At 43.5% G+C, this 26,883-nt stretch overlaps 1 protein-coding gene across 3 annotated transcripts in view; it reads right to left on the bottom strand.

Annotated features, from left to right (window-relative positions):
- The window catches only part of btbd11b (BTB (POZ) domain containing 11b), a 71,664-nt gene that overhangs the window by 3,595 nt on the left and 41,186 nt on the right, over window positions 1–26,883 (bottom strand). Inside the window, exons 2-13 of one of the 3 annotated variants that reach the window (XM_073472031.1) lie at window positions 21,439–21,454; window positions 20,683–20,701; window positions 19,588–19,791; window positions 13,037–13,241; window positions 7,604–7,756; window positions 7,151–7,316; window positions 5,650–5,739; window positions 3,256–3,357; window positions 1,958–2,051; window positions 1,672–1,807; window positions 492–712; window positions 213–391 (exon numbers count right to left, since the gene is read on the bottom strand). In XM_073472031.1, the coding sequence (XP_073328132.1) occupies window positions 213–391; window positions 492–712; window positions 1,672–1,807; window positions 1,958–2,051; window positions 3,256–3,357; window positions 5,650–5,739; window positions 7,151–7,316; window positions 7,604–7,756; window positions 13,037–13,241; window positions 19,588–19,791; window positions 20,683–20,701; window positions 21,439–21,454 (1,585 nt within the window). The remainder of the gene's footprint in view (window positions 1–212; window positions 392–491; window positions 713–1,671; window positions 1,808–1,957; window positions 2,052–3,255; window positions 3,358–5,649; window positions 5,740–7,150; window positions 7,317–7,603; window positions 7,757–13,036; window positions 13,242–19,587; window positions 19,792–20,682; window positions 20,702–21,438; window positions 21,455–26,883) is intronic. The other 2 variants (XM_073472033.1, XM_073472034.1) reach the window with 2 other exon arrangements.

Below are 26,883 nucleotides of genomic sequence, written 5' to 3' on the forward strand. Positions count from 1 at the left end.
CATTTTCATTTTAGGTAATTGATATTGAGTAGGCCTCTGGGGCTGTGTCAGTCTCTGTGAAGCTGATGACCTGACTACCTATTGACAACCATCACAAAAAGAGACGAGCTGAGTAAACAGCAGCTAGATTTGATATCACAGAAGAGATTTTAACGTCACTGAGGTTCATGATCTTTGGATATATCGTGACGTGGCACACGTGTTGTCTTTACCTTGCTGGCTCTGAGGATCTGGAACATGAGCGGCAGGCCGTGCGTGATGAGCTCCTCGGTGTACTCCTCCTCCTCGATGCAGCTGAACTCTTTCAGCAGACCCTGGATCAGCGGTCGGCGGTGCTGATGGAAACATGTGCGCAGGGACTCCAGCCAAGTGTGCAAAGTCCACGGGATCCCTGAGAAATGGAGACGGATGTAAACACACATGAAAACACATCAAACACGCACAGAGCAGACATGAATGTTGCATACAGAATGTTGTTTATGGAAACTAACCGAGGCTCCGTATGTCGATGGTGATGTCCACGTGCCCGTGTTCTGAGCTGTGGTACATGGCTTCTTTCAGGGCTTTGAGTTTGGCCTTCCCGGTTCTGATCATGTCGATCTGAGACGGAGTTCTACCTTCCAGCTCCGAACCCTCGGCCAGAATCTCCTCCAGGGATACGATGTCTCCTTTCCCTTTCTCTGTGTGGGACAGCAGCTTACGGAAAACATTTCTGGACGAACAAAAACAAAAACACACAAAAAAGACATTCAAAGTTCAATCTGATTGACAAATATGGTCACATTGTAGATTTTTAAACTGGACGAACTTCTACATTTAGTGTGAAATATATGTAAGTGACTCGAGATAATAAGCTGTCATTTAAAAGGCTAAACTCATTTCTTTATATCCAACTAGACAACCAGAAAAGGGCATCAATCATGTGTGCTAAATGTTTTGGGTCATTTTGTGAAAAATGGATAAAAAGTCAGTGAGTGATGCCCATTTTTTTATATATTAGCTTACATCTCATAAAATATAGCTGTCCAGCCCAACATAACTGGTGTATTTATTTATTTTTTGCTAAAGGGAGGTAGATAGACTGATGCTGTGCATCAGGTTTGGTGGAAATTGCACAACAAACAAAAATGCAGAGGGGGAAATGATTTTTTTAGACTTAAGACTTCAGCAGCATTTCAGGTTAACGTCTTTATCATTTTTTAAGAAGTTTAAAACTTGTCGGGGATCTGCAACCTGATGAAGGTCTAAGTACCGAAACGTTGTTGTCAGTAAACTTATGTTGTTGTCAGAGATTCACACAATACTTGTGATGAATTTAACGTGAACTTCATGAATTTTCAGAAGTCTTCAGTCTAAATTAAATTCTCTTTATTTTTATACTTGTAAGATGGCTGTGCGGTTTCGTATTTTCGACGCTGGATCGTGAAAAACAAAAGTGTGCACCAGCAGGAAGGAGACAACAGGAGTTCAGTCAAAACCAATTCAACAGATGAGGAGTCAAATTCATGGACATGCTCTGTTTGTGAGTCTGTTTGTGCACAAACAAGATAATATGCTGAATACACAGTGTGAGCAGGCTGTGCTTGTGTATCTTCTGTTCATCCTCTCGGGAGTGTGTGCCACTGATTCAGCATGAATGTGTGTGTGTGAGTCCGTGTGTGTGTTACCTACCTGTGCCCGTGAGCTGCTGCCAGACTGTAGGAGTTCATGTCTCCCTGCGCCGCGGTGGAGATGCCGTTACGGTACATAGTTCCCACCATGGGGTCGGCACCCCGCTCCAGCAGCAAACTCACCAGCTCAAAGTTTCCTGTGTGAGACAGAGACAGTGAAATAAGACATCTGATCATTATTCTGCGTGTTGCCTCCCGCTGACAGTCAGGTGTTGCTGTCAGCTGGTTACAGAAGGTGTCAGCGTGCTACAGTACAGACACACGGGAGTCACGCTGCGTCTCTGTACCTGCAGCAGCAGCCAGCTGCAGCGGGGTCTCCGTGTAGTTCTCCATCCCGTCCTGCAGGGACCCCTCCACGTTGGCTTTGGCATCCAGCAGCAGCTGCAGAGGTGGTCGGGGGTGGTGACACAGAGGGGAGAGAGGAGGGTGAGGAGGGTGAGGAGAGGAGGAAGAGTCAGTTTCTCTCATCTGATGACACGTTTAAAAAATATGTATCAGGAAAAGTGAATATTTAACTTTTACACTAGTAGCTTATGACAGTTCTCGTTGCCAAATTTAAAGGAATAGTTTTTGCTTCCTTGCTGAGAGTCAGATGAGAAGATTGATTTATTGTATAATATATTATGTTAATTAGTGAGCTTTAGAGGGGCTGGTAGGCTGATTTTGTTAGTTTCGACAGAGCCAGGCTAGCTGTCTTTATGCTACGTGCAAGCTAAGCTAACAGTTTCATGAGAGCTGTTTCAGTATAACTCTCTGCAAGAAAGTTAATAAGCCTATTTCCAAAAATGTTAAACTATTTGTTTAATTTCTGTGAAGTAAATGCAGTGATAAGATCTACAAGAATAAAGGCCAAGTCTTTATGAACTTGTTATTATCATTTTAACTGTAATTTGTTGCATATTTTAACATTTAAAGTCTTTTAATTATATATAACACTGCTCATACATCGGCTGACATTTATCATTCATAAACGAGGCTGTGATCCTCCTTCTTGTAAGTGAGAGAATGATCTCATAACTTCGTGTCATCTAATGACTCGGCATTTAAAATTAATATCTTGGTAAATTTAGAGTGACATTATAGATATGAGGCTACTGAATTGAATCTTATTAACTGCATTTTTTCTTAAATCTGACAGTTTGATGATAAACATTTTTTCCATTAGAAATTAACGATTCAAAATCCACTGGACAAATCATTTAGAGGACAAACTGAATTAGTTAAATGAGTTCGATAACAATTAGACTGCTGTGTTTCCACTTTCCACTCGCTCAGAGCTAAACAGTCTGATCCATTCGCTCTAAAATGCAAATTGACAGGAGGGCCGTGTTGTTTCCGACCCGGAGATTGACTGATTAAATGGCCTCTTCAAAAGCATCACATTGCACTTCACGCAATTAGCATCTCAATTTGTTAGAAAAATGAAAAATAACAAAAGAGAGACAGGAGAGAACTCATAGTGGAGAACCATTATCGTCATCACCACCAGGAAAGCTTCGATGACAAAAAAAATGACAACGATGACCAACCATGAGCTGAAGCACAACGACAGGTCGAGATGAGAGAATCACAGGTGAGTCACTACCTGCACCACAGGCACATGTCCGTGTAACACAGCGAAAGTGAGGGGCGTCGCCTGCCGCGTTTCGGGAAAGACTGAGGGGTGCTTGTGCACTGAGTTTGGCACCTGGGGAAGGGGACACAAGGTAGGTGGGTTGGGTAGGTAGGAGGGAGAAAGGTGGAGGGAGAGAGATACGAAGCCATTAAAACTACTACACGGCCTGACGGAGAGCAAGACAAGCAGCTGCGGGGAGGAGAGAGAAGGGGGGGGAGGACAGGAAGCTCTACAGGAGAAACTGGAGTAATTAACTAGGAACCCCGGGGCTGCAGAGGACATCCTGTCACTGTGCTCGCCTCCTAATGAACACGATGGATTGATCTGTCTAGTTAGTCCTAATGGTTTCGCTCTGATCTTTCCGTCCTCTGCTGTGGGTTTTTCTGCGACGGGGCCGTGACCCTGACCCCTCTAAGACTCGTCTCTCTCTGGTCAGGCTGCCGTGGAAAAACTATGAGCCACATGAAAAGCAGGACAGACATGAGACTCAGGCACGGGAACAAAGCACAAAGGCACAGTCGATGAGTGAAACCACGAAATATTTCTTGTCTTCCTCAAGGTTTATTGGTGTTTATTGGTCTTAGTTTTCCTCTATACCTACAACTCTTTAGCACTTTTAGTCAGACTGACAGCAGATTTTTTAAGATAAAGTAACTTTATCCATTACTACAAGGAACAGCACCTACACTGCTGCTAACGCCTCTGTAGTGGGCTAACATTTAATTAATCTTTAATAAGTGGTACATCTACTGTTAGTTAAACTTTAGATAATAGTTATTCCACTTTATAAACCATGTGTTAAGCAGTTGTAAAGGTTAATAAACATAATTTTCAACTATAATAGCATCCAAATAATGTTTATAGATGAGCTACACTGTATTAATTAACCATTTAATTAATAAAAAGTATTACAAACATTAGTTGCAACTTGACAATAAACAATTGCTAAATAAATGGTTTATAAAGCATTGTTTGTTAACAGTGAAATAACTATTAACTAAAGTTAAATGATATTTATTAACGATGGTTGTTGTCTCCTCAGCTGAGATTTAACGTTCAAGATTAGCTCAGTTAGCCTTTCGTCCATTGCGCAGCGATTCGGTGGGCGTGTGTTGTTTGGTGGAAAGAAAATAGTTCCTACGTTGAATGTTCACAGTGAGGTCTGTGGATTATCTTGAGTTTCGCTTCGAGCAACACAAGCCAAGCGCCATCAAAACAATCTAGCTTGATAAAAAGCACCGCAAGGGAGGTTAGGGTGAACTGTGCCTTTAATGGTTGACAAGTTCCTCATTACTGCTGGATCTGTACCCCTTTGCTTCAAACCTTATTGCCCTAAAACTCAATTGCTGCACACGGTAGCATAGGTTAATGTAAAATCCAATATATTGTGATTACTTTATATGTTTCTGCAGAATATCAGTGTCATTAACACCATTTTTCTCCCCCTTGTTCCCCATAGTGTTGTTTTCTTCCACTGTACCAACACTTAAATTCCAGCAGTGAAGTACACTAAGTATTTCAATGGTGCCTGACGCTGCCCAGCGGCTGAAAGAAACATGTTTGCACACATCAGAGGCAACCAGCATAAAAACGGTCTGGGGTTTAAAACCAGATGCATGAACTGAATTTGATAGTGTGGTCTTTATATTTCAGTCGACAGTGCTTTGTGCTTTGGCCAGGGGTCATGAATCGCAGCGGACTGCAAATCAACTCTGACACACAATGGCTGATGGTACATGCTGATGCTGAGGTGACTAACAAAGACCGTGAGGACCGTGAGATCATGAGGCCTTAACTGAACCACCACTCTGAAGTCAGCCGCAGAGTCGAGGGATGCCATCTCGATTCTCCGCGGACTCTGTGAGGAATTCAGTTTGCTTTAAGTCAGGCGATCTTTATCACTTTTTTCGCCCCCTGACGGAGAAAAAAAATGACTCAGCAACAAACCTTTTGCGTCATGTTTTTACGCTCCAAATACTGAGTCCAAAGTGAGTTTCGCTGCATGTACAATGTCAATCTACAAATCCTTTACTGTGGAAGGGAAGTCAGGGCCTCATGATCTCCAGCTCTTATACATTCAGACACATGGGAGGGAGCACAGAGAGGGAGATGAGAGACAACATGATCAGTTCTCCCCAATTTAAAGCTAAACACAAAGTTTTCAGGGCTTACAAAAAGTGACATATTAAGGAAATGCAGATGTCTCTAACTAAAATGTAACTTTATAAACACTGTCTATAGAAAGTTAAAGATGAGGGTCATGTGTACTCTGTTCTTCTCTGTGCGATTTTTAAATCCTTCCTTCATTTGACTTTGATCTACCCAGCGTCCAAACCAAAATAGCAGCAGTCTATAAGCACTGACCTCGCTGTTAATATCGGCTCCGGCGTCCAGCAGCATCTGTACCATGGCCTCGTCTCCACGGACACAAGCGTACATCAACGGGGTCATCCCCTACGAGAGCACAGGCGCACAGAACAAGAGCAAACAGAAACATTTCACAAGTTAAAGACACACTCCCACATTTTTATCAAACCTTTACATCCAGGATTAAATCCATTCCCTGTAAGACTCGCTTTCACTGTGCTATTCGGGCTGCCACTGATTTAAAGACCAAAGCGCAGCTGAAACAGGAAAGGGGATTTGTTTTTCCTGGTAGCTATCGGTATCTCTGTGGAACAACAGGAGCATCGGTGGAGACTTTGAACCTGCAAAAGCGAAAAAAAACCCTTTGATGGAGGAGGTAAAAAAGGCAAAGAAAGTGCACATACGGAGCAGTCACTTCAATGTGTCTCTCTTACCACTGGATATTCTACTCTACCTTGGGGTCTGTAGGTCAAACTGGGATATTTACAGTTGTTTCAGATATCCAGACTGCTAAGAGTGGCCATGTTGCTAACGCTAGCAGCAAGAAAGCTTCTGCCAACGTTAGCAGTTTGTTTGTCTGTGTGATGGCGGCGCCAACATTAATATAGTAACTCTTGGAAACGTTAGGGGATGTTGGAAGATTCTCTGTTCTCTTGGTTTGGTAATTTAAGCCGTCACCAGGAGTACTGGTACTTAGTAGCTTTCCCTGTTTGCCGGTGTTGGTACCAGAACAGGAGGATCCTGCTCTCTGCCCGTTCTCTTTATGGACTTCTCTGTCCTGATTGGATAAAGTGGACAGGAATACCAGAAAATGTCCTTTCTCTTTTACTGCATGAGCGTGTGTAGGAGAGCCAGGGGTCGCTCTATAACAGTGATTACTGTTGGGATATAGATCTATCTAACACCTTTAACAAGAAAATAACGCTAACGGCAACTTTAACAATGAATCAGTATAAAGCAAAGCTTGACTTCTGGCCTGCTCTTAACTTATCCTTGACAGCTCCACTCCTGGTACCTTGAGTCTGATGAGAGTAATATTGTGCTATTGATCGTTTGAAAGGACGCCTTATGAATGAGGATCTCCTCTGGGCCACCGGGGACGTCAGCACACCTTGTCTGACAGAAACATACAGTACCAGACTCTAGTTTCTGAAAAGTTTCTGCTTAGTATCAGCCTCCAGTAAGTGCTGATTTTCCCACAGAAAATCAGGAGTTACACATGCAGTAATCCCCCGATGATTTACTGTACTGGAGGTGGTGGTCGTTCATATAATACAGAGCATCTTGGCAGGAAAGCTGCAGGAAAAATATATGTCAGAATGAAGCGTTAATATTCATGACCGCCTCTCTGCTCACAACTCGCTCAAAGGTGAAGGAGCCACAGTTTACCAAGCAAACCAGATTTTCTGTTTCACAGGCTGTGTGTGTGTGTGTGTGTGTGCATCAGTGTAAATGTGCCTGCATATGCATTATTTAATGTGTTGACTGTGTCTCTAACCTGCTCACTCATGCTGTTGATGCCATCGGGCCCCAGCAGGTTGACAGCCTGCTTCACCAGGTCCGTGCGTCCACAGCTGAGCATACGGAAGCCCAGGTCCTGCAGGAACTTTGCTTCAGTGGAGGCAGCATCCAGTTTCCTCGAGGCACAGAAGCAGTCATCCGTTCTGAAGGGCGAAAGCACACAAAAGTGATTCACAGAGCAAGCAAGACTGTTTCAGACTGTTTGCAATGCGCCATATTTTCCCTGAACACCTGACGAGCTTTATTTTTTTATCACTACAGGGAGACGAGTGCACAGGAAATGTGAGTATCACTTCTTGCTCTTATCACTGACGTGCAAGTGTGTGTGGCTGTTCACACGTGTGTGCCTGCTGGTGTTTTATTTATGTGCGTATGAGGAGGTTTTGCGTGCACAGCCTGAAGGGCGAGCACACGCTGCTCACAGCCGTACCGAAGCTGACGGGGCTCGCAGTCCACTCCGGGCAGCAGCAGCCTGGCAGCCTGCCGGACATCATCGCTGTCCACAGAGAAGCTGCGTCTGTGCTCGCTGTGGACCACAGCCACACGCACCCACTCCATCAGAGGCGGCAGCACCATGAACGGCCTGTAGGGGGAGATAGAAGCACATGTTCAGGCCACCAGAGACATCACATTTTGAACTTCAGTCATCCTCAGTACTTGGTGTGCCCGGGCACTTGCAACAGAAAATCCACCTTATGCAGAATTTGCATAAGTTATTTTGGAGATCTTGCCCGGTATAGCGGATGTTTGAGAACAGGATGAACTCCGTCTAGAAAGATGAAACTCAAAGGCCCAAGCTGAGAATGTCACAGACAGACACTTTGATGTGAGAAAAGCCAAACGGAGCGAGATCAGAGAATGTACAACACATATAGAAAGCCACTGTCTGAGTGAAGTCTGAAGCGCCTGATCAACTGTCTGTGTTGAATCTGATGATGCTCAGCTGGTTAAACTGAAGAAGCTCTTATCTACAGTGTGCTATAACACCACACACCATATATGGGTGATGCACAATAATAGTGTGGGTTTGTCTCAAAATGCAATTATGGAGCTAAAACAGTCATAGTGCATCATCATAACACTTTACAGGAAACGCACCGCAATTGCTTCGCTTCTAATCTATTTTGCAAGACATTATTAAGGTCGTACGAACATAACGGTGGTCTCTGTAAACATAATGGATAGCGAGAGTGCGGGTTATTGCATGCCAGCGTACAGTATTTATGAGAGCTCACCATGTGGTTAAAGTAAACAAAGGGGAGCTCAGTAAGAGGCAGGACATCACAGTTGATCCTGACATCCAAGAGTTAACACACTGAACAGAGCTGAGAGAGAAACAGTGAAAATGTGGCGGCACAGAAGAAACAGAACCACAGTCTCATTGAGATAAAAAAACTGTGGAGTGAGAACTTTGGTTCTGCAGAACTCGCAGCTCTGACGATGAACAAAAAGAGCTTCTCTTCCTGTCCACCTCCCCCCTCCACTCATCCTGCGTCAGTGTTTACTGCAGCCGCATGGACTCCATATGCACGGATATACATATGCATGATGTCACCTTTTAACCTTCGTTACTGTACTGACGCCATGTTATGGATATAAATACACACAATGCTGTCATGTATACATTATGCTAAACATAACCACACTCTTATACTTAATAGCTACAGAGAGCAGTGCGTCATTCAAAGGGCTTTGTGGGTATTTTGAGGCCTAATGAATGCTGGTCTAACACATTATATATAAGGCTGTTATTGACTATCATGATGCAGTATACACGTGTAAAGATACATATAAGTATATAAAAATTAAAGGTACACTACGCAGGATTCAAAGGCGTCCCCTCCTCCTGGGGATTATACCTGATACATTTCGTCATCATGACCTGAGACTATATGTTGTCTTAGATTTTGGATATTGTTGTGTCGTAAGTAGGACATAGGTAGTATTTTAAAAATACCGAGGTCATGCCCCCCACCCCCACCCATCCATCGAGACCATTTTGAATACTACAGTATAAATAAATAAATAAATAACATCAGTTCCAGCAAATAGATGAAAATTGGACTCAAAGTCCGACAGAAGAAGAAGATAAGTAACAAATATGGCCAGTTTGACTTAAATTCATTAACTTTTTTCTTTGCTAAAAAGAACTTGGGTAACATTTTATAATAATCATCATTAATAAATAGTAAATTTATAGTTTATTAGATTTATTTAAGTAAGAAACAATGAAATGCTTCCTAAAACATCTATTAAGCAATTGTAAATATTAAAAATGTCCAAATAATGTTTATAAATGAACTACACAGTATTTATCAAAAATGTACAAAGTATTATGAACATCAATTGCAAAAACAATTGCTAATAAATAATTTATAAAGCATTTCATTGCTTGTTAAATATAAATTTGCATGTTTTATTATTTATAATTGTTATTTTAACTATATGACAGATATTATAAAGTGTTACCAGACATGATATCAAAGACCCAGAAAAAAATACCGAGGACATGACCTCAGTGTCCTCGATGGTAGCTACAAGACGCTTCATCCTCTCCACTGTTTGCCTCTCTGCTCTGCCTGTGTGTGTGTAGCTCACCCCGCCCTCAGTCAAACAGACAGAGTCGATAATTTTTTAGTGAAATCTTCCTGAACCTTTAAGATACGGGCTTTAAAGAAAGTTTTATGGCTTAGTTATCAATCTGTAAACTCATCGGTCTGAACAGAATGTGTCAAATGTGACGATTTCATTATTTTTTTCTAGCATGTATCTTTTTAATCATATAAAACAATATTCAGTTCATATCATTTACAATCTCCTTTGATTCAGCTCGTTTGAATGCTGCTGAAGAAATAAGCTGGCCCTGTGTTTTGTATGAGCTGTCACGTATCTATGCTGTGTGTACTTGATGAAACTTGGCCGAGTCCTCCGGGATTCACTGCTCAATACATCACTTTACAAAGGGGTGTCTTCGTGCCTGTACCGTCCTTGACACATGCTCGGCCCACATCTGCCACTCATTGTTAATCAGTCGCTCATCAGTGCTTCTCTGAGCAGTTAACAGTTTAAGCTTTTAAGAAATGCTAACCCTTTTGTTTTACTCGCTTCAAAAGGAGCCTGACCTCCAGTCACGTGACGTTATTGGTTCCTCAGGCTTCATTAAATGCAGCACACAACACCTATTTAAAAGGCAGGCAGCGCACAATGGCAGCAGAAACCCAATGGAGACTGTAGTTCACAAGAAGTTCAAGGTCTCACTGTTTATAATGCAAAAACGCTGCAATTATTTGGGATCCTGCAGTTTGCTTGAATAAAACAAACAAACACAAATGTGATTTTTTATTACAAATGGTGATTAGAGATAAAGGGGACGTGAACTGGACGCCTGGGACACACAATGAGCTAATAACTTGCTCCGCTACAGGAGATGAAGTGTGAAGCCCCCAGAGGAGGACTGCTCAGGCTCAACTGTCAGCATTGTTTCCCACCTCGACCGCTAAGCTCACTGGGATTTCCACCAAACTGTCGGGAAATACCGAAAACCAGGTCGAGGTTTAAATGCTACAGTGGAATATTGTGAGTGGAAGAATAAAAAGAAAATAGCTCATAAACGTTGCAGAAAAAAGCGTCTCATGAGTAGAAATTGTGAAGATTATGTTGACTGTTCTGACTTGTGGGAAAATTATGAAGTGCCCAAAAAAAAACTACAGGACGAAGGATCAGGGGAATTAAACACCATGGAAACATTGCCTAATCCTTATGTCATTCACGCATAAGTCACCAACACAAGTCCTACAGCTGCCGGCTGATAATGTCCCACTGTGTCAAGCGAAGGCAATTATAAATACTGACTGAGCACATGTCCGTGCACGCCCCGCTTCCTGCTTGCTGCTCAGGTCACCCAGAGGGCTCACTCAAGTAGCCAATAAGTTGACAATTCACTTACATAAAAACTGTACTTTCCTTCCAGAGGAAAACATCTGGTGCGCCACTTCATTCAGGGTCGAGCACAGAGAGCCCAGAAATATAATAAAAAGTACTGCTGAGGTGTACAGTTACAGCACAATGATCTCTGCAGCTGAGGAAAAATTAGCACTGGATAGTGTCTGTAAAGTTATACACCGAGGTGAGAAGGAGGACAGATGCATGAATGTGAATAGTGGACGACTAAAGGAAGATTGCACTCTTTCTCTCTGTGGTCTCGTGGTGTTATTTTATTATTGTGCGATGTTTTTTACTCTCCCAGAAAATGAGGTGAAGAGGTCCGATAGATTAATCAATGCCGAACATTTCTATTGCTCGCCTTGTTCTGCGCCTCGCTGCATAAAAACCAAAACAAATCTCACGGCTTAAACAGGATGGGGGGTTGTAAGTAAGCATCTAGACACTGCAGCTGACAACGTTGTTTCTCCCAGATAGGAAAAATAAAGAATGGTTTCTATTATTGTACTGATATTGTGCTGTATTACCTCCTCATGAGATTTTTTTTTCCTGTTACAGCTCCTCTCGTTTTTACATTCCAGTTTCAGGCTGTAAACTGTGTCACAAACCTGCAGATGTCCGCCCTCTCAGCTCCTGATGGAGGCTGATTAAAGCCGTAATTATAGATAAATTAGTGCTCGTCGTTACATAATGGCGCCAGCTTTTAATAAAGATTTTGATAACAGGTTTTCTTTTAACACAACATTGACATATTTATCACCATTTGAGATGGTATTCATTTGGAGTCTGACATACTCGCTCTCCTTTTACTTCTGTTTTGGTCGCCACCAACTCTTGAACAAAAATATCTGGCTCATTAGCTGCTATGTGCTCCATTATGTTCACTAGCTAGTTGCTAACTTTGTCAGTCTGTTTAGTCGAGATTGTTTAGAGCTTTTTTTGTGAAAACAGTCGCCGACTTTATCTGAAATCAATGCTGATGAGAGTGACGAACGAAGTTTCAGGCTGGAAAACCAAAACAAACAGCTGAAAGATGCTAAAACGCTCTGTAGAGCTGAGGAGAACTGCAGATTCTGTAATAAACTGTGGGTTCATCATTAAAAACAAGTATAACTGCAATACAGCAACTTTGTTTAGAAATTGCATGTGATTAAAACATTTTTCCACGTGTTGTGGTGGTGCTGAATTCTGCTTGTGAAAATAAGAAAACTTGTGCAGACTATTAATCGTCTTCAGCCCCTTATTCTCAACGTCTGAAGGGTCAAACCCCAGCATGTGAAGGCTGCTGTTATTCTGTTTTCTTCTTTTCTTTAACAAGACAAACCCAACAATGACTGAGACACATTTCCACTTCCTTAATTAACCCGTCTAAAGCTCTCATCTCCGAGCTGCAGTAAATAGTAAATATTTTATAAAGGGCAACAAATATCCAGTTAAATTTAAAAAACATCTGAGCGCTGGTGACTTGAGAAAAACTTTACCCAAGGAGCAGCAACTGAGGGGCACTTCACCACATTTTGTCCACTGGAAGGGCTTTTTATCATGTTTTATCTACCATAGGGGCGTCAAAGAGAGCACCTTCGCAGCGTTTCTTCGAACATGTGGGCACCAGGGGTGCGATCGCCCCGTCAGTTCACCCCTGTAGCCCAGGTTTGTTGTGATGAAGGAACCTGCTGTCAGCCGGTGCAGCAGTGAGGCTCATTCATGTGTTTAAGGACGATATTAAAGCTAATATTTCTGAGTTAAACCAAATCGTTGCTGCCTCTGGTCTTTTTTATGGGATATAAATAATAAACAAATCGAATATCTTGAGCCTAGGACTCCTGTTAATCTCTAGTTTGCCTTTTTCCCTTTGTGTTGTTCAGCGTTGAGGAATCCGGAGCTCCTCTTTTATATTTTAATCGCCATGTTTGCGTCTCACCTCTCTGTTTGTAAGGTGACCTTGGAGGGCTCGACGTTGGGGTTCTCCCACTCCATCTGATGGCAGTGCATGAAGTAACACAGCGTGTAGATCGCCTCGGGTTGCCAGTGGATGACGCTGGCCTTCTGGTGGACCGGCGTCCCGTTGTTGTGGTTCTTCATATACAGCGGCTGTAGGTGGTGCATGGCCCGGGACACCAGGTCACCTACACACATGTATCATACGGGGGAAACACAAAAGGATCATGAGCAGTGAGAAAGGAACTCGTGTGCAGGCACAAGGGTGAAAAGACAGGAATATTTTGAGAACATGGCCTTTTAATAAGACGCCGGGGAATCATCCTCATTCCTTCCAGCTCCCTTAGAGCTCGCTCTGTCAGGGGGAATCGAGAGTTTCCACAACGAGCCGCAGTCTGGAAAGAGACAGAGTTCATCCCAGTCCTTTCTGTGCGGCTCACAGAGGGAGAGCTGGAGATGCTCAGGACTGCACTGTGTGAAGAATGAATATTTATGGATAAACATTAGCTACTCCAAGCTATTTCCCCTGCATAATTTGTCAGTACTTTAAGGTCATCCAGTTGGGCTTGAAAAAATCAAAGCTGGGGAGGAACTCTGCTAATAAAAATTTGAATATTCTCTAGGCGGGTTTAAAAGAAAGTAAACAGTTCTTGGAAAAAAGCACGTTCAGCCCCTTTTCTTTAATTCTTCAGGGAGAGGACTGATAGCCTTTAAGTGCAGGAAGCTCAGTCCAACCCAAAAACCTAACGATGAATTGAAGAAATGTCTTCCACAGACAGACAACCATCCACTTCAAGAAATCATTGTGACTTGTGGCACCTTCGTTATTGAGTGGCAGACCACCAAAAAAAAAGCCCTGTATTATTACAGCGGCCTCAAATCCCATTTCACTGAATGCTGTCAGATTTCTGTCGCTTCTCCTTCCCGTCTAGACCCACTGCGCTATGAAAGAGTGTAATGAAATTCTGAAGCCGGGTCGATCTGAGAAAACACACTCTGTGTCATAGTGTTCTGGTCAATTTGATACCATTCAAGGCTAAAAAAAAAAAAAAAAAAGTAATAGAGCACAATGGCACTTGGTTCCCTGGTCTAAATGAGCTATACGGTACCGTATGAGTGCCTATACAATACAAGAGTGGGTACAAACAGTCATTTCCCTTCGACAAAAGGGTTTGTTTAGCATCAAAATTGGGCTATTTGGCGCTTGCCAACATTCCATTTAGCTCGGACAATGCGAGAGGCGAATGAATGAGGGGAAGGCATTCATGCAATAAAACAGTCAATCTCTCGACTGTCCTCTGGGAACACTGATAGAGAAGTGTGGCTGGACAGCATCTACTGATGCAATGTGCAGGAAACATTGTGACAGGAGCGAACACGTCTTGTACAAACCGGACCTGCAGTTTCTCTCCGTCTTCCTATCCGTTACCTCCTCCTGCGTCTTCTCTCTTAATTGTACCAACGGGGATACAGATAAGCTTGTAACGGTGCCTCCTCCTAAGCCCGGTAAGGGGAGCTGAGGTGGTCAGCGACAGCCGGTTCTCATGTCTTATTTATGCCGGCCTGTGACATTTCCTATTCTAGCAGAGGAGGCTGGCAGGGCTGAGGAGGAAGATTATGTCTAACGCCAGGAGAGTGCAACAGTAGTGAAGTAGAAGCAGCTTAAAATGAGCTCACCGCCGCTCCTCCAGCAGGAGGAAAAAAGGCTTAACTCGTTGATTTCGGCCGTGCAGTCAGGACTCTTTGTTTTGGAAAACATAAAGAGGAGGGATGGATGGAAGTACAGCAGGTTAATAAGCTAAAACGTCAATAGCCTTTTCATTATAAGATTCAAGCCTTTAATCAATACCTCATCCCGGGTAATTAATTCTTTATGCTAACAAGAGGAGGAGCGCTAGAGGACTCGCACAGCTCCTCGGGTATACTTGGCGATTACCTCTGGCAGTGCTAAATGCGCTCGCTTTGTTTTCACAGCTTTAAAATCTCAGAAGAAGAATTAAAAATCACACATATATGACAGTTTCCAGAGCATAATGGCACTGCTTTGATTCATGAGGGATTTTATGAGAGTTGGCACCTCTAAGGTCAACGCGGCTCCCACATAACAACCAAAACTGCTCATTACTTCAGAGAGTGTGAAGGCTGTTGAATGTTTGATAGTGAGGGAGAGAGTTTACTCTCTGGAAAATGTAGAAATTGACTCTCATTTGTGATGAGAGACGATTATAGTCAAGCCTTTTGTAGGTAAGTGAGCTCAGGCAGTAACCAGCTTTTCTCTTTCCCCTCCTGACGGATGCATCCTCGCTGCACCGTGCAGCTGCTGCCACCATCACAGTTTCTGTGTTTCAATTATTTGCTGCTATGCGGCTGTGATTACATTTATTGGTCGCCCGTGGCCATCCTGACTCAAACGAGATGCTAAGCTATTCCTCCTGCTATTACTTTTGTTCCGTTTGAAAACAGCCAATGCATATCAGATTACAACGGAGGGAACAAACAGTATCTGCGCGGAGCTGTTCCATCTAAAATCTAGTGGGGATAATGTGAGAAGACTCACTGAGATGAAGAAAAGCAACAGCTTGACAAAAAGTGACTGAACATGAATATAAATATTCTTTTTAATGTAGTGGAACTCCACCAAAGAAGGTCTTTCTTCATCATTACCCATCTCTACTTCAGCTTCCAGACTGACTTCGCGTTATAAAACGCCGGGGAGTCATACATTAGGATCTGTGATAGGACCGAGCACACGGCGTCCCTGCAGTGATCTGTCTGGGAGTCCGGTCTGATCAGAACATGGTATTTTTTCACAAGTAGCATCGCGTGATGACTCTCTGGCTGTCAGAGGCCTCGTGGGGCTCTATTAGTGAAGAAAGTGTGCTCACAGGAGGTGCGATGTACGTTATAATAACATTAATTCCACACGGGTATGAATTAAAGGCCACTATTGTTAAATCAAAGCAAATATATCATAAGCAGCAGACGACTCAAAAAATAGATTTCTGGAGCTCCCTAAGTCTTTTTGCTCGCTCTGACAGAATGCGCTTTGAGCTCCATGTCCAGTGATGATGAATAACGATGTTCAAGAGAAGTTTTTAATCAGCATTAATACTGTATGACAAAAGTATCCACCGGAGTATGTAAGAGAACATGAATTGTTAATACTGACATAATTACTTTAAGTACCAAATGAAGTTGCAGGTAATAAAATTTAGCAAACAAGATAAAGGATCGTGATGAACATGACAAATAATAAGTGAAGACTAAGATCCAGCTGCATGTGTCGAGGACGTGACGTGAAGTTCAAGCCTCCAAACTGTTTGATGGATGAAAAAGAAGAGTCGTCTTTGATATGTTAAAACTCAAATATTATTCTTATAGAACAGAATGAGTCCCACAAGAAGTTGACTTATGTAGCACACAGCTAAAAGAAAGCTGAAACCACTCTGATGTCTGTAGATGAGAGCAGCCGTCGCCAGCACAGGTGTCTGTGGCAAACACTTCCTCACAGGTAAGTTAATGATGTTACTGCAGATCGAAGTGATTAAAAAAAGACTCTTTGTGATGGTGTAACTGGAGTAACTGGAGTAAATGGTCAGGGTAATAACTGCAAACAGATATTAAAGTAGAGACAGTGGTCTCCTTTGCCACTGGAGTGCAATCAGTTTACAGTAATGTCGCACTGGATGGACCGTAACACGGTAAAATAACACGTCTTTATGATAGAAAAAGTGATAGATGACAGAACGTTCAATAAGGCAGCTGTGTATGTCAAGTGAGCCAACTTTCATGGAGGCAAAGTGAAAGGATCTGCTCATGCACCACAGTCCCTGCACCGGGCATTGACCCAGAAGTCGTCCATGGCACAAATCCATAGCAGGAAGCCGGGAAAAACAAAAGAAGAAGACGATGAAGGTGTCAACATGGAGCATGTTTTCACCGTTCACTGTGCAGCCGCTTCTTAACTTGTTTGGTATGTGATGTAACAGGTCAACCGGATGAAGGTCCTTGATTCACCTTGTTGTTTTATTACACATCCCACCTGTGTGGATTTACATGTATATACAGAGTAAAGCCTATCAGAACGTATGCGAGGCAGGATCTGGTCCGACATGACTGAGCTCCCAATAATCGGAGCATTTGTTGGACTGTCATTTCAAATATGCTAATTTGGCATTTTGGCGGAAGAGAAAATGAGAGAATACAAAGAGGCGAATCAGTGGCAAACCTCTAAAATTTAGTCTAAATGCCAGTTGCAGAAAACCGTCCCTGCATCGGATGCAAATGTTCCTACGCCGGAGCAGCAAATGGTGTTTTACTCCGTGGCATCGATTTTTGAAATAAATCAAACTCTCATCTTTTTCTTCGTCTCCTGTTTCCACATCCTGCTCTCTTACAGATGCACAGTGTCACGGCCTGATGGTGCAATCATTGCCGGCTATTCCGCTTTTCTCAATTACTCTTTTTCTGTTTTTGGTGTGTCTGTTTGCAAATCCTATAGTTATTTACAGAAACTCCTCTCCAGAGCCGAGAACATTACCACCGGACCGAGCTCTGCTATCATCCAATCGGCCGCTCTCTCGTCTCAGAGCGTGTTTGCATTGTCAACACAACAGAATGAGTCCTTGCTTGACCTCATCAATACAACATGGGGACAGAGGACTGGAGATTTACCTCCAACGCTGCACCCCACCCCCCCACGATGACATGCGGTGAGGACGATTGGCTCGCTGTTTGCTCAGATGATAAGTGTTTACACAGGATGTACAGAAAATACTTCTCCAGCCTCGCCGGCTTGACGTACCGATGCCATGTAAACAGAAACAGATCCCCTTCCCCGTTATTGGCTCAAGGGTTTTTTTTTCTCATGCACATTAGGAAACAATCTGCGCTTCTGCGACTGAATTTGTTCTTCTTCTGTCAGAGGACGTCGCAGCACTCAGCGGCAGAGTCGCACGCACCCAAACTGTTCATCACCTCCGATGAGCGTCTTGATTTCTGTGATTATATCTGATAACATCAAACTGGAGAACATGAAGTTGTGTTCTTGCCACTGCAGATTTGTTTAAGCTCTGTGAAAGTTTGTCAGAAAGGCATCGTCCGACTTTTATCGTGTACTATAACTTTTTTTTTGTGAATGAGCAGAACGTAATCATGTTGTAATCTCTCAAATGATGCAGAAAATCTATTATTATGACATAAAACCGACTCCATAAGCCGATGTAAATGACTTCATACTGTATAAGCATTCTGAGGCCTATTATTGTTTGAATAATGAGTACATTGGGACCGGAAAGACATTCAATTAACTTTTGGAGGGCTTGTCAAACTTATAAGCTTCACTAAATGGCTGTAATTCATTAGAAATGCTCTCTTTGACAGTGTAACTCCCACTGGCTCGCAGTCATTTAACAGGCACACAGCAGGATTATGATACAGTGATTTACTGATAGTGCCGAACAATGTTTGTGCCATCACACAAAACATCACATCATCATATCAGCCAATAATGTCGCTCTGTCACGAATGTGAAGGAGACCTCTGGTTGACCGGAGCTGAACACCTTCAGTGAGCACATTAACATGCACGCTAATAAACCCATCGTTATCTGATTTATGGAGATTATTCAAGCGGTCATGTAAACAGCATGTTGGTAACGATATGCTTGAACACACCTAGTTTTTTGCCCAATTTCCTGTTTGATTCAGAGCACGTGTACCGTTAATCCTGTTTCTTTCGTTCTTTTGTTTTCCGTCATGTACTTGGAAAGAAATCCAACTAGTTGACTGAATTTGACGGAATAAATGACAATTTTAACTTGCTGTTGGTGCATGAAGTCAAATTAGCGGAACAATGAGTGTCAAATATACTTCATGGCATCAATCTGATAGTTGTTGGGACATTTTTTAAGTCCGGGCCAAAGTCTCCAAATAAAGACAATACCAATCCTTAGAGTCACGTCGCTAACGTGGCTAAAAAAACACAATCTGTATATTAGTGTTCGGTCAATCTGCCTGAGACGAGCTGCTAACACACCCAGAATAAAATCAGATGTGTCAGACGGTTTAAATACTGCTTCGATGGATTTTCAGTCCAAGAACAAAATTCTGGGGGAAACACCAACAAGTATTCATTCATGCATGAAAATGGTCCAATCTGAAACTGGTGGATATCAGCCACAAATAACAGGTCTCAGCAAATTCAGCTATCAGACGTATCGATCAAACCCTCAAATACTCACACAGACATTCAGTGTATTTTTCAAGGATAGATTCAGTGAACGACTGAACGTCACAACATTGTCTAACTTATCGTGACCAGGTGACCCGTGAGCAGCTCCACTCGAGTGGTTGGGCGGTTTATTGCCTTGCTCAAGGGCGAACTGACTACTGAGGGAGGCGTCAACGACAGTCCTTCACTTCTCCACCCAGACTTTTCCCGTCACGCCCAAACACACACACACACACACACACACACACACACATACGCACACACACACACACACACACACACACACACACACACAGGACTCACTGAGCTCTGGGATGCTGCCCACTCTTGTGGCCAGTAAACACTGTTCAATGGAGCGCAGCTCAGTCTGGCTGTAGGCGTTTCCATCTCCGCTCTTTCCCGCTCGCTGCTGCTGCTGCTGCTGCTGCTGCTGCTGGTCCCTGTGAAGAATCAAACCCTCAGGTAGACTGAGCACACCTGAGAGAGAGGAAGAGAGAAGAGAGAGGGGTGTTACATTAACATCATGGGAGAGCACAAGACTAGTCTGATTCAGCCAGTGTTCGCAATTACACTTGTGATTTCTCTCTACAGGTCCACAGGGGAATAAAAAAACGTAGTATCTCAGTAGCTCAGCTGGTAGAGCAGGCGGCCCTGCAGCGGTCCAGGGTTTGAGTCCGACCTGAGGCCCTTTGCTGCAAGTCGTGCACCCCCCTCTCTCAGCTGTACTATCAATAAAGGCCCAAAAAACCCACTGTAGTATCTCCTCTTAAATGTCAGTAATATCTCATTATTTCCCTTTTATACATTTGTCATATTAATGTGTAATTATTTGAAGAGTGAGTCGCTGAATGAGAATATAATGGAGACCATACAAGGAAGTAATTATGCCTCCTAGTAGCACCTGTCAGAACTTCTCCCAGAGGTAACAATGTGTAATATTTCGGATGTGTTTTCATTATTCACACCTCCGTGTGTTAGTTTGTCTTCCTCACGCTCTGAGGGTGACGAGGCAGATCGCTCTCTCTCCGTTTCTTCTTCGTCTGCAGCTTCGTGCTGCACCCTTTTTTTTTTTTTGCTGTTTGCAGGGTGTCAACTTATGAAATGGCTGAGAGCAGTGAGTCTCGACTTAGCCCTTTAATCACTGTGGAAGCTCTGGCTTTAATGGCTCCTTTCTCATAATATGCTGCTAATTTAATGCACATGCTGCCTGTGGCGAAGGAGACATTCTTCATTCATCTTGTGAGAGCAGAGAGTCGCTCTCAGGGCGATTCATTTAACTTTTAGCCTTTGAGACAGTAGATAGAAACGGACTGAACCAAAACTACTGGTGGAGGGGGGTGAGGAAAGGTGAAGGGTTGTGTTTGTTGCAGTCTTTTGTAATGTTTAATTAATTTTAATTCAGCTTATGGTGTGTGATCTAACAGCTAAGTAAAGTAGACCGAGGAATATCTTTTTAATTCACTGCATTCTTCTTCCTTGTCGACACCAGCCGCCTACATTACCCACAATACAACTCGACTATCGACAGCTCTGCAGGATATTCAGGTGTTATATGCTAGTAGTGGCTAATGTAGTCTGCAGAGGTCTTGTAAGCTCATTTCTTTGTAACCCCACACCCACAGATCCCTTTCTCATATCAAAACTTGCTGTCTTAAAGGATAAGTTCACCCCAAAGAGGAAAATTCAATTCACCCTTGACGTCGAGCTAGTGCGCTCACTTCAGACAGGGTGTGTGCTAACACTTTTAGCTTAGCGGCTGCAGTGACGGTTTCATCTTAAAAGGTGTAAATAAAGTATTTTTAAATAAAATTGGGATCTTGAAGCTTCTGGAGACTTGAATTATGTTAGACGAGTCGTGTGGGGCCAAGTTTGTGTTTTTATTTCTCACGCTGTTTTGCTGTGAAGCTCCAGAAATGTTTTGTGGACTACGAAACTTCACCTGACTTTCCTTCAGGGTGAAAAGTTAAAAGTGAAAAGGCCTCATGCTGTATTACTTTGTAGGAAGGTTGTTTCTCCTCCTCCTTGGTCTAATCATTTTCATACAGTCCCTAACGACAGGCTCTTTAAAATGTGCTGATTTTAAAAGGAATGCTTCTGATTAAACTCTACTCTTGTGTTTGCTATTCACCGTGCACAATCCCAGTCATAAAAAACTGGAGTAATCCAGCGTCTAAACCTCCAGAGCAGCTGCTCTCGGAGCAGCCGTGGGCACCACCTCATCTACATCTTTGTTCGGGTCAGGCCAGACAGCTACTGACAACCTGCACAACTCTGGAACAAAGACCAGGAGACATCACCATCTGCTGCGCCCGTGTCAGGTGTCCTAAACAGCTGCAGTTTTTCAGCCAAGGCTCCAGACAAGCCAACAGGATCAATTATGAGGTAAGGAGAGTTTTCTTTCTGTTGCTGCTGGGACTCTGAAACACCTCATTTATTGCTTTTATTGCTCACAATGTGCCCTCTTTGGCGGGTAGTTGTGCAAACTCCAGGAAATTCATCGTAAAGCATTTAAAGCAGCAGGGGCTCCACCCGGGCACCTTTCTCTGCCAACTTCCTTCTCAAACAATTACAAACCTAAAGTAAATAGCCCCCTCGAGCGTGACCACGGGATGCATGACCCACCTCTTCTGAAGCACACAGAATAAAGGCCCCCCAGGTGAGAGTCAGCTGAATATCGCACTGCAGGCGGCATCATTTTCATAACCGGCGGCTAAATGATGAAAGAAGCCTCTTTCACTTTAACCCTCGCCCTTAAAGATGTGAGCGTGATTACGTTTTCTGTTGTCAGGGAGATCTGAAGTCTTCTCTGAAAAACATGAATAAAAATACCTTACTGTTACACTTGAGCTTTGACTGTCCAGCTCCTTAACCTTGGCTCGGGGAAATAACAGGGCAAGCTGACAGTGAAGTGCTGAATGCTCTCAGGATGGACTGAGGCAAGGTGACTCACTGGCTCTCTGTGTCCTAATGCAAGGCACTGTCTTCCCTCAGGGAGGAACTGATGGAGCTCTTGCATGCCACCGACAGTAGCTGCTCTCTCTCTGTGAGATAACTCTCGTCACTATCCTCCTGATTGTTACGACACCAGAAACCTTAAACGTCGTTACAGCTAGACAAGATGTTTTAAGTCGTTTACTGGCCGTAATCGTAACGATACAAGCGCCGGCTGCAGTTTACGATGTGCAGCGGTGGAAGATGATATTGGTCACCTGCCGCTCTTTAAGTGGACCGGTCCTGTTTTTTGCCCTATGGCAGCTAGTCAGTGTCGCTGAGGAGAGCAGAGGAAGAAAAGGGGGCTGAATGATGCTCCAGGCACGACCCTGCCACTGGAGGAGAAGTAATGAGGAGAAGAGTTCCCATTAAGATGTCACTCGGTGCACCTTAGTCATATTCTGTGATAGGCAGCAGCACAGAGGAGGTTCAGTGGATGGCAAACACACACTCACTGCCAGATAAACAGACACTTCAAAAAAACAGACAAAATAAAACCACAAATGCAACTTTCTCCTGAGTCTTTCATCGGTGTTTTCTTGCTGATGCGCTTTAACTATTCAAAGGAATAGTTTGAGGAAATGTGCTTGAACCACTTCCGTGTCTGTTCAGTAAATATTAAGCTTCAGCAAGCAGCAAGTTAGTTTGGGTTCGTATAAAGACTGGAAACAAGGAAACAGCGAGCCTGGCTCTGTCACATAATATGTCTGCTAGCCCCTTTAAAGCTCATTAGTTAACAACTTAATTATTGTGTCCTGACTGAGCTCAGCACGCACCAGGAGCTTGAGTTCTGTTATTTCCCTCCATTTTCACCTGAATTAAAAATGGTTTCAGCTCGGTCAGACACGTCATTGTGTCAGGTGACTCTGTTTGCAGTCGTGCCATGTCTAAAATTCAGTTTGAACGCAAATAACAGCGACAAGTTCAGGTTTTATCAGGATTACAATGTGCAAAACTATTTCTCGGTCGGGTGTTGGCACTGAACTGCTGTCGTAAGGTCATTCTTGGTTTTTGCAAACTAATTCCCCTGTGTCAAATCTTTGTGCTATGCTAAGCTGAGGAGGAGCTAGCAGTAGCTTTCCATTTAAGGTCGGGGGGGATGGAAGGGGGTCACGTGTCCTCCTTAATATTTGTAGTGACCAGTAAACAAATTGCTTCAAAAGCCAAAAGAAAGCTAATTTTCTCTCCTTGATATTCAGTGTTAAACTGACTCTGAAGCACTCTGGATGTTCACTGAGCTCCGGCTTCATGTTGGTGTGCGTGCCAACGTTCAGGGGCCGGTGCCAAATTCTTCAGCCATTCCGGATCCTCCTCACGCCAGGTAAAACACAGTCTGTTCAAACCACAGCTTCACGGAGACGCACTTTAAACAAACACACCTGTGTGTTCCTGCTCCTGTTCATTAACACATCTGCTCAGGTGTTTGTCACTCTGTCACTTTAATTAGCCGGGTCTGTGGTTCACGTGTCGCTGAACCGTGTAGCTGTGTCGCGGGTCAAAGCGAACACGCTTGCAGGTGGCTTACTGCGGCTTCCAGCCCTTAACGCCACCTGTGCTCGTTATACTGAACATCCAACGATGTAGCGTCCTGTTAAAGAGTCGTTAGAGATGTCAGTACAGAGAAAACTGTTTAATCATTTGTACCAAACATGCTCAAATTCAGTGTGTGTGCAGACATAGTGATTTATTTTATTTTAGTTTGTAAGCCCCTGCACACAGTCGACCCCCCACTATGTCTGGCTGAACATTTCACACTTTAAAGTACGAACATGAGAGAGGAAACAAACTTTTCATCTAACTTCAGTTAATCTGCGATCTCTTGCTTTAATCCAACTCCCTGGCACTGACTTACATGTTTTGTTTGTTTGCTTTTGATTTATCTGAAGATTGTTTCATGCATTTATCACTGAAATCACATAACGAGCTGTGCAGAATGTCTTTTTTTTACTCTCTGGTTCTGTCTGTCAGAGGGTTCAGATCCACTCTGACTCGTCTCAGGGTTGACTAGAGCAGTGGGGCAGGAATGCTGACCTCGATGTGGCTCGTACCCTGCACTTAAATCTATTTCGGAGGGGACACACAGCAGAGGAGTGCACTTCCCTAAACAACTCTGCAGCTCTGCAGGAGCGCCGGCTTCAGATAAGACAGCGAGAGTCCTGCTTTGATCTAGCAAATTATGAAGGTGCCGCTCAAACAGGTACACTGAAGGAGTCACTCTGATAAATTATCTGAGTCGACTGCAGGATGTGACGGTCAGGCAGAAAAGGTTCAGAGATACCAGAGAGCAGAAGAGAAAGACTGTTAGTGCACCGTTGTGGCTCTAAAGGGTTAATCATGTTGTTACTGTACATGGATCACAGTAGTGCTGCCCCTCTCTAGGCTCCTGCTCTGTTCTGCCAGGCCAGATGGCTACCATATGTATGCCGAGCGAGCGATCATAGAGGGAGACATAGCTGGATGGAAAAACGGGAAACAGAGCGGTGACGTGTGTTCAGATGTGTTAGAACGCCTTTCCTGTTTCTAAATGGCTGCTTTATTCATTCGGAGTAGAAGTAGAGGTGTGAATATGAAAATGTAAGTGTGTAGATTGTAAACCTTCCAGAGGTACGGTCTTGGTTCGGGGCTCTCAGGTGACCACACTCTGGTTTGAGGTAGCCTGTAGTCTTTTAATGGGTTTAGTCCTGCGTCAGCCACAAGGGGTATGAAGGGAGGACGGAGAAAAATACATGTACACATGCAAATGTCTGTTTAAATTAGGAGACCGGCGGAAAAGCAGAAGGCATGTGAACGCTGGATGAACCACAAACACACACGCACACAAACACACAAATGCCATTTCGCAGTCAGTAGCTGCAAACAAATTATTAACAAGCCCATGCTGCATACAACAACGCACACACACAGATAATTATTAGTAATTAAAAAGTCTTAATCCCAGGAACTCTGCGCCTGGTTGAAGTGTGCTCCGCAGAGAGAACAATGTGTTCGGCTAAATCCAAACTGAACACTTCCTTTTTTTTTGCTGGGCAACCGCATCCAGGATACAGTCTGCTGAAGATCCCCTTTAATGCAGCGGACTGAAAAATGCTTTTCCGTCACTCTGAAAGAAACACACAAGCCTCCTGATGTGTTCTTACACAAGTATGAGTAAACCGCCAACGGGAACACGTTCTGACTGTAGGTTCAGGTTTATTTTTGTGTCGGGATCATCAGTGAGGAGAGCCAACTGTACGCACATCAGACCTCTTCTTCTCTTGTTTTAATGTAAAATTAAACGCGACCCTTCATTGATCCCTTGTTGACCCCCATGCAGCGGGTCAGAGGTCAGGCTCAGGTGCATCACAGCGCCTCGTGGAGCCGACAGGGAGTCACCGTCTCACATCTTGTTCAAGGACGCCTCGCTGAGATTCTTGCTCGCAGGAGGTTTAATCAATCCAATTAATCATTTCGTCACCCTGCTGTCCTCCGCCGCGCTGCTTTTCCACTTGTGTTTGTGCGAATGGGAATCTTGTATTAGATTAGATTTCCTTGATTGAAGTCACGCCTCATCATTGACCTTCTTTGAAGCAGGTGTTCATTAGACAGCAAGAAAATCAAGAAAGCAGTGTGCTCACAGTCTGATGTAGACTTTAAAACGGAGCCCCTGCATCTGCTGGCTGCACTTTAATTGGAGAGGTGTAAGTATAATTTTGTAAAGGAGTATTTATTTCATTTGTAAAATTGATTTAAGCTGCGTGAGTCAATATTTGTGTACACACGATGGACAAAGTGTCGTGTGAAAGTCTCTTGTGGCGACGAAGCCACAGAAAACGATCACTCTACACTTGGTGTTACTGCTTTTCAGCTCATTATATTTTATTTACACCTCGAATCTTCAATCTTCTGGTTTCTGCACTCATCAACTATGTTTCCAGCAGCAGTCAGGTCATGAATAAAGCTCTGATAAACCCTGTAGATGCTACCTGCCCATCAAACAGACACAGTTAGCGACTAGCTTGTGGACTCTACTAGATAGAGCCAGATCTTAAATGCTGGGCTACATTTTGCACATTTTAATCACAGGTTGGCCCTTTAATTCTTCTGATTGTTCAACCTAAGAAGTAATAAAAATCTAATGCACAAAATGTTAAGTAGCATCAACGAGCTAGTGCTAAAATAAAGTAAAGATAATACTGTAGAGAGCTGAGAGGTCAGGTGAGCAGACTGTGGCCACTGAATCACTGCAGGCAGCTTGGAAATAGTAACAGGCAGGCTTAAAAAGGAGACAGACGAGAACAAGTCAAGCAAAAAAAAATGAACCACATGCAAGTTCATACTATAAGTCCTCCACACACAATAGGCCATGCACTCAAACACACACACACAAACACACACACAGGGGGAGGACTTGTGACGGGTGACCGACGCACAACAAGGACACAACTAGAATTACGCAATGTGCTCCAATCAGAGGGAAACCAGCCTTCCTGCAGGCTCTGTGTTATTCCATCCTGAGGTAGCAGCTCTTTCACTATTATTTCTCTCTTTTCATCTCATTTCTTCTGTCAAGGGTAATAAATCTGCGTGTAATATCCAGTCGAACGCTTCCCGCAGGATGCTGTCCAGACA

The sequence above is a fragment of the Pagrus major genome, chromosome 8, assembly GCF_040436345.1.
Source record: "Pagrus major chromosome 8, Pma_NU_1.0".
NCBI lineage: Eukaryota > Metazoa > Chordata > Actinopteri > Spariformes > Sparidae > Pagrus > Pagrus major.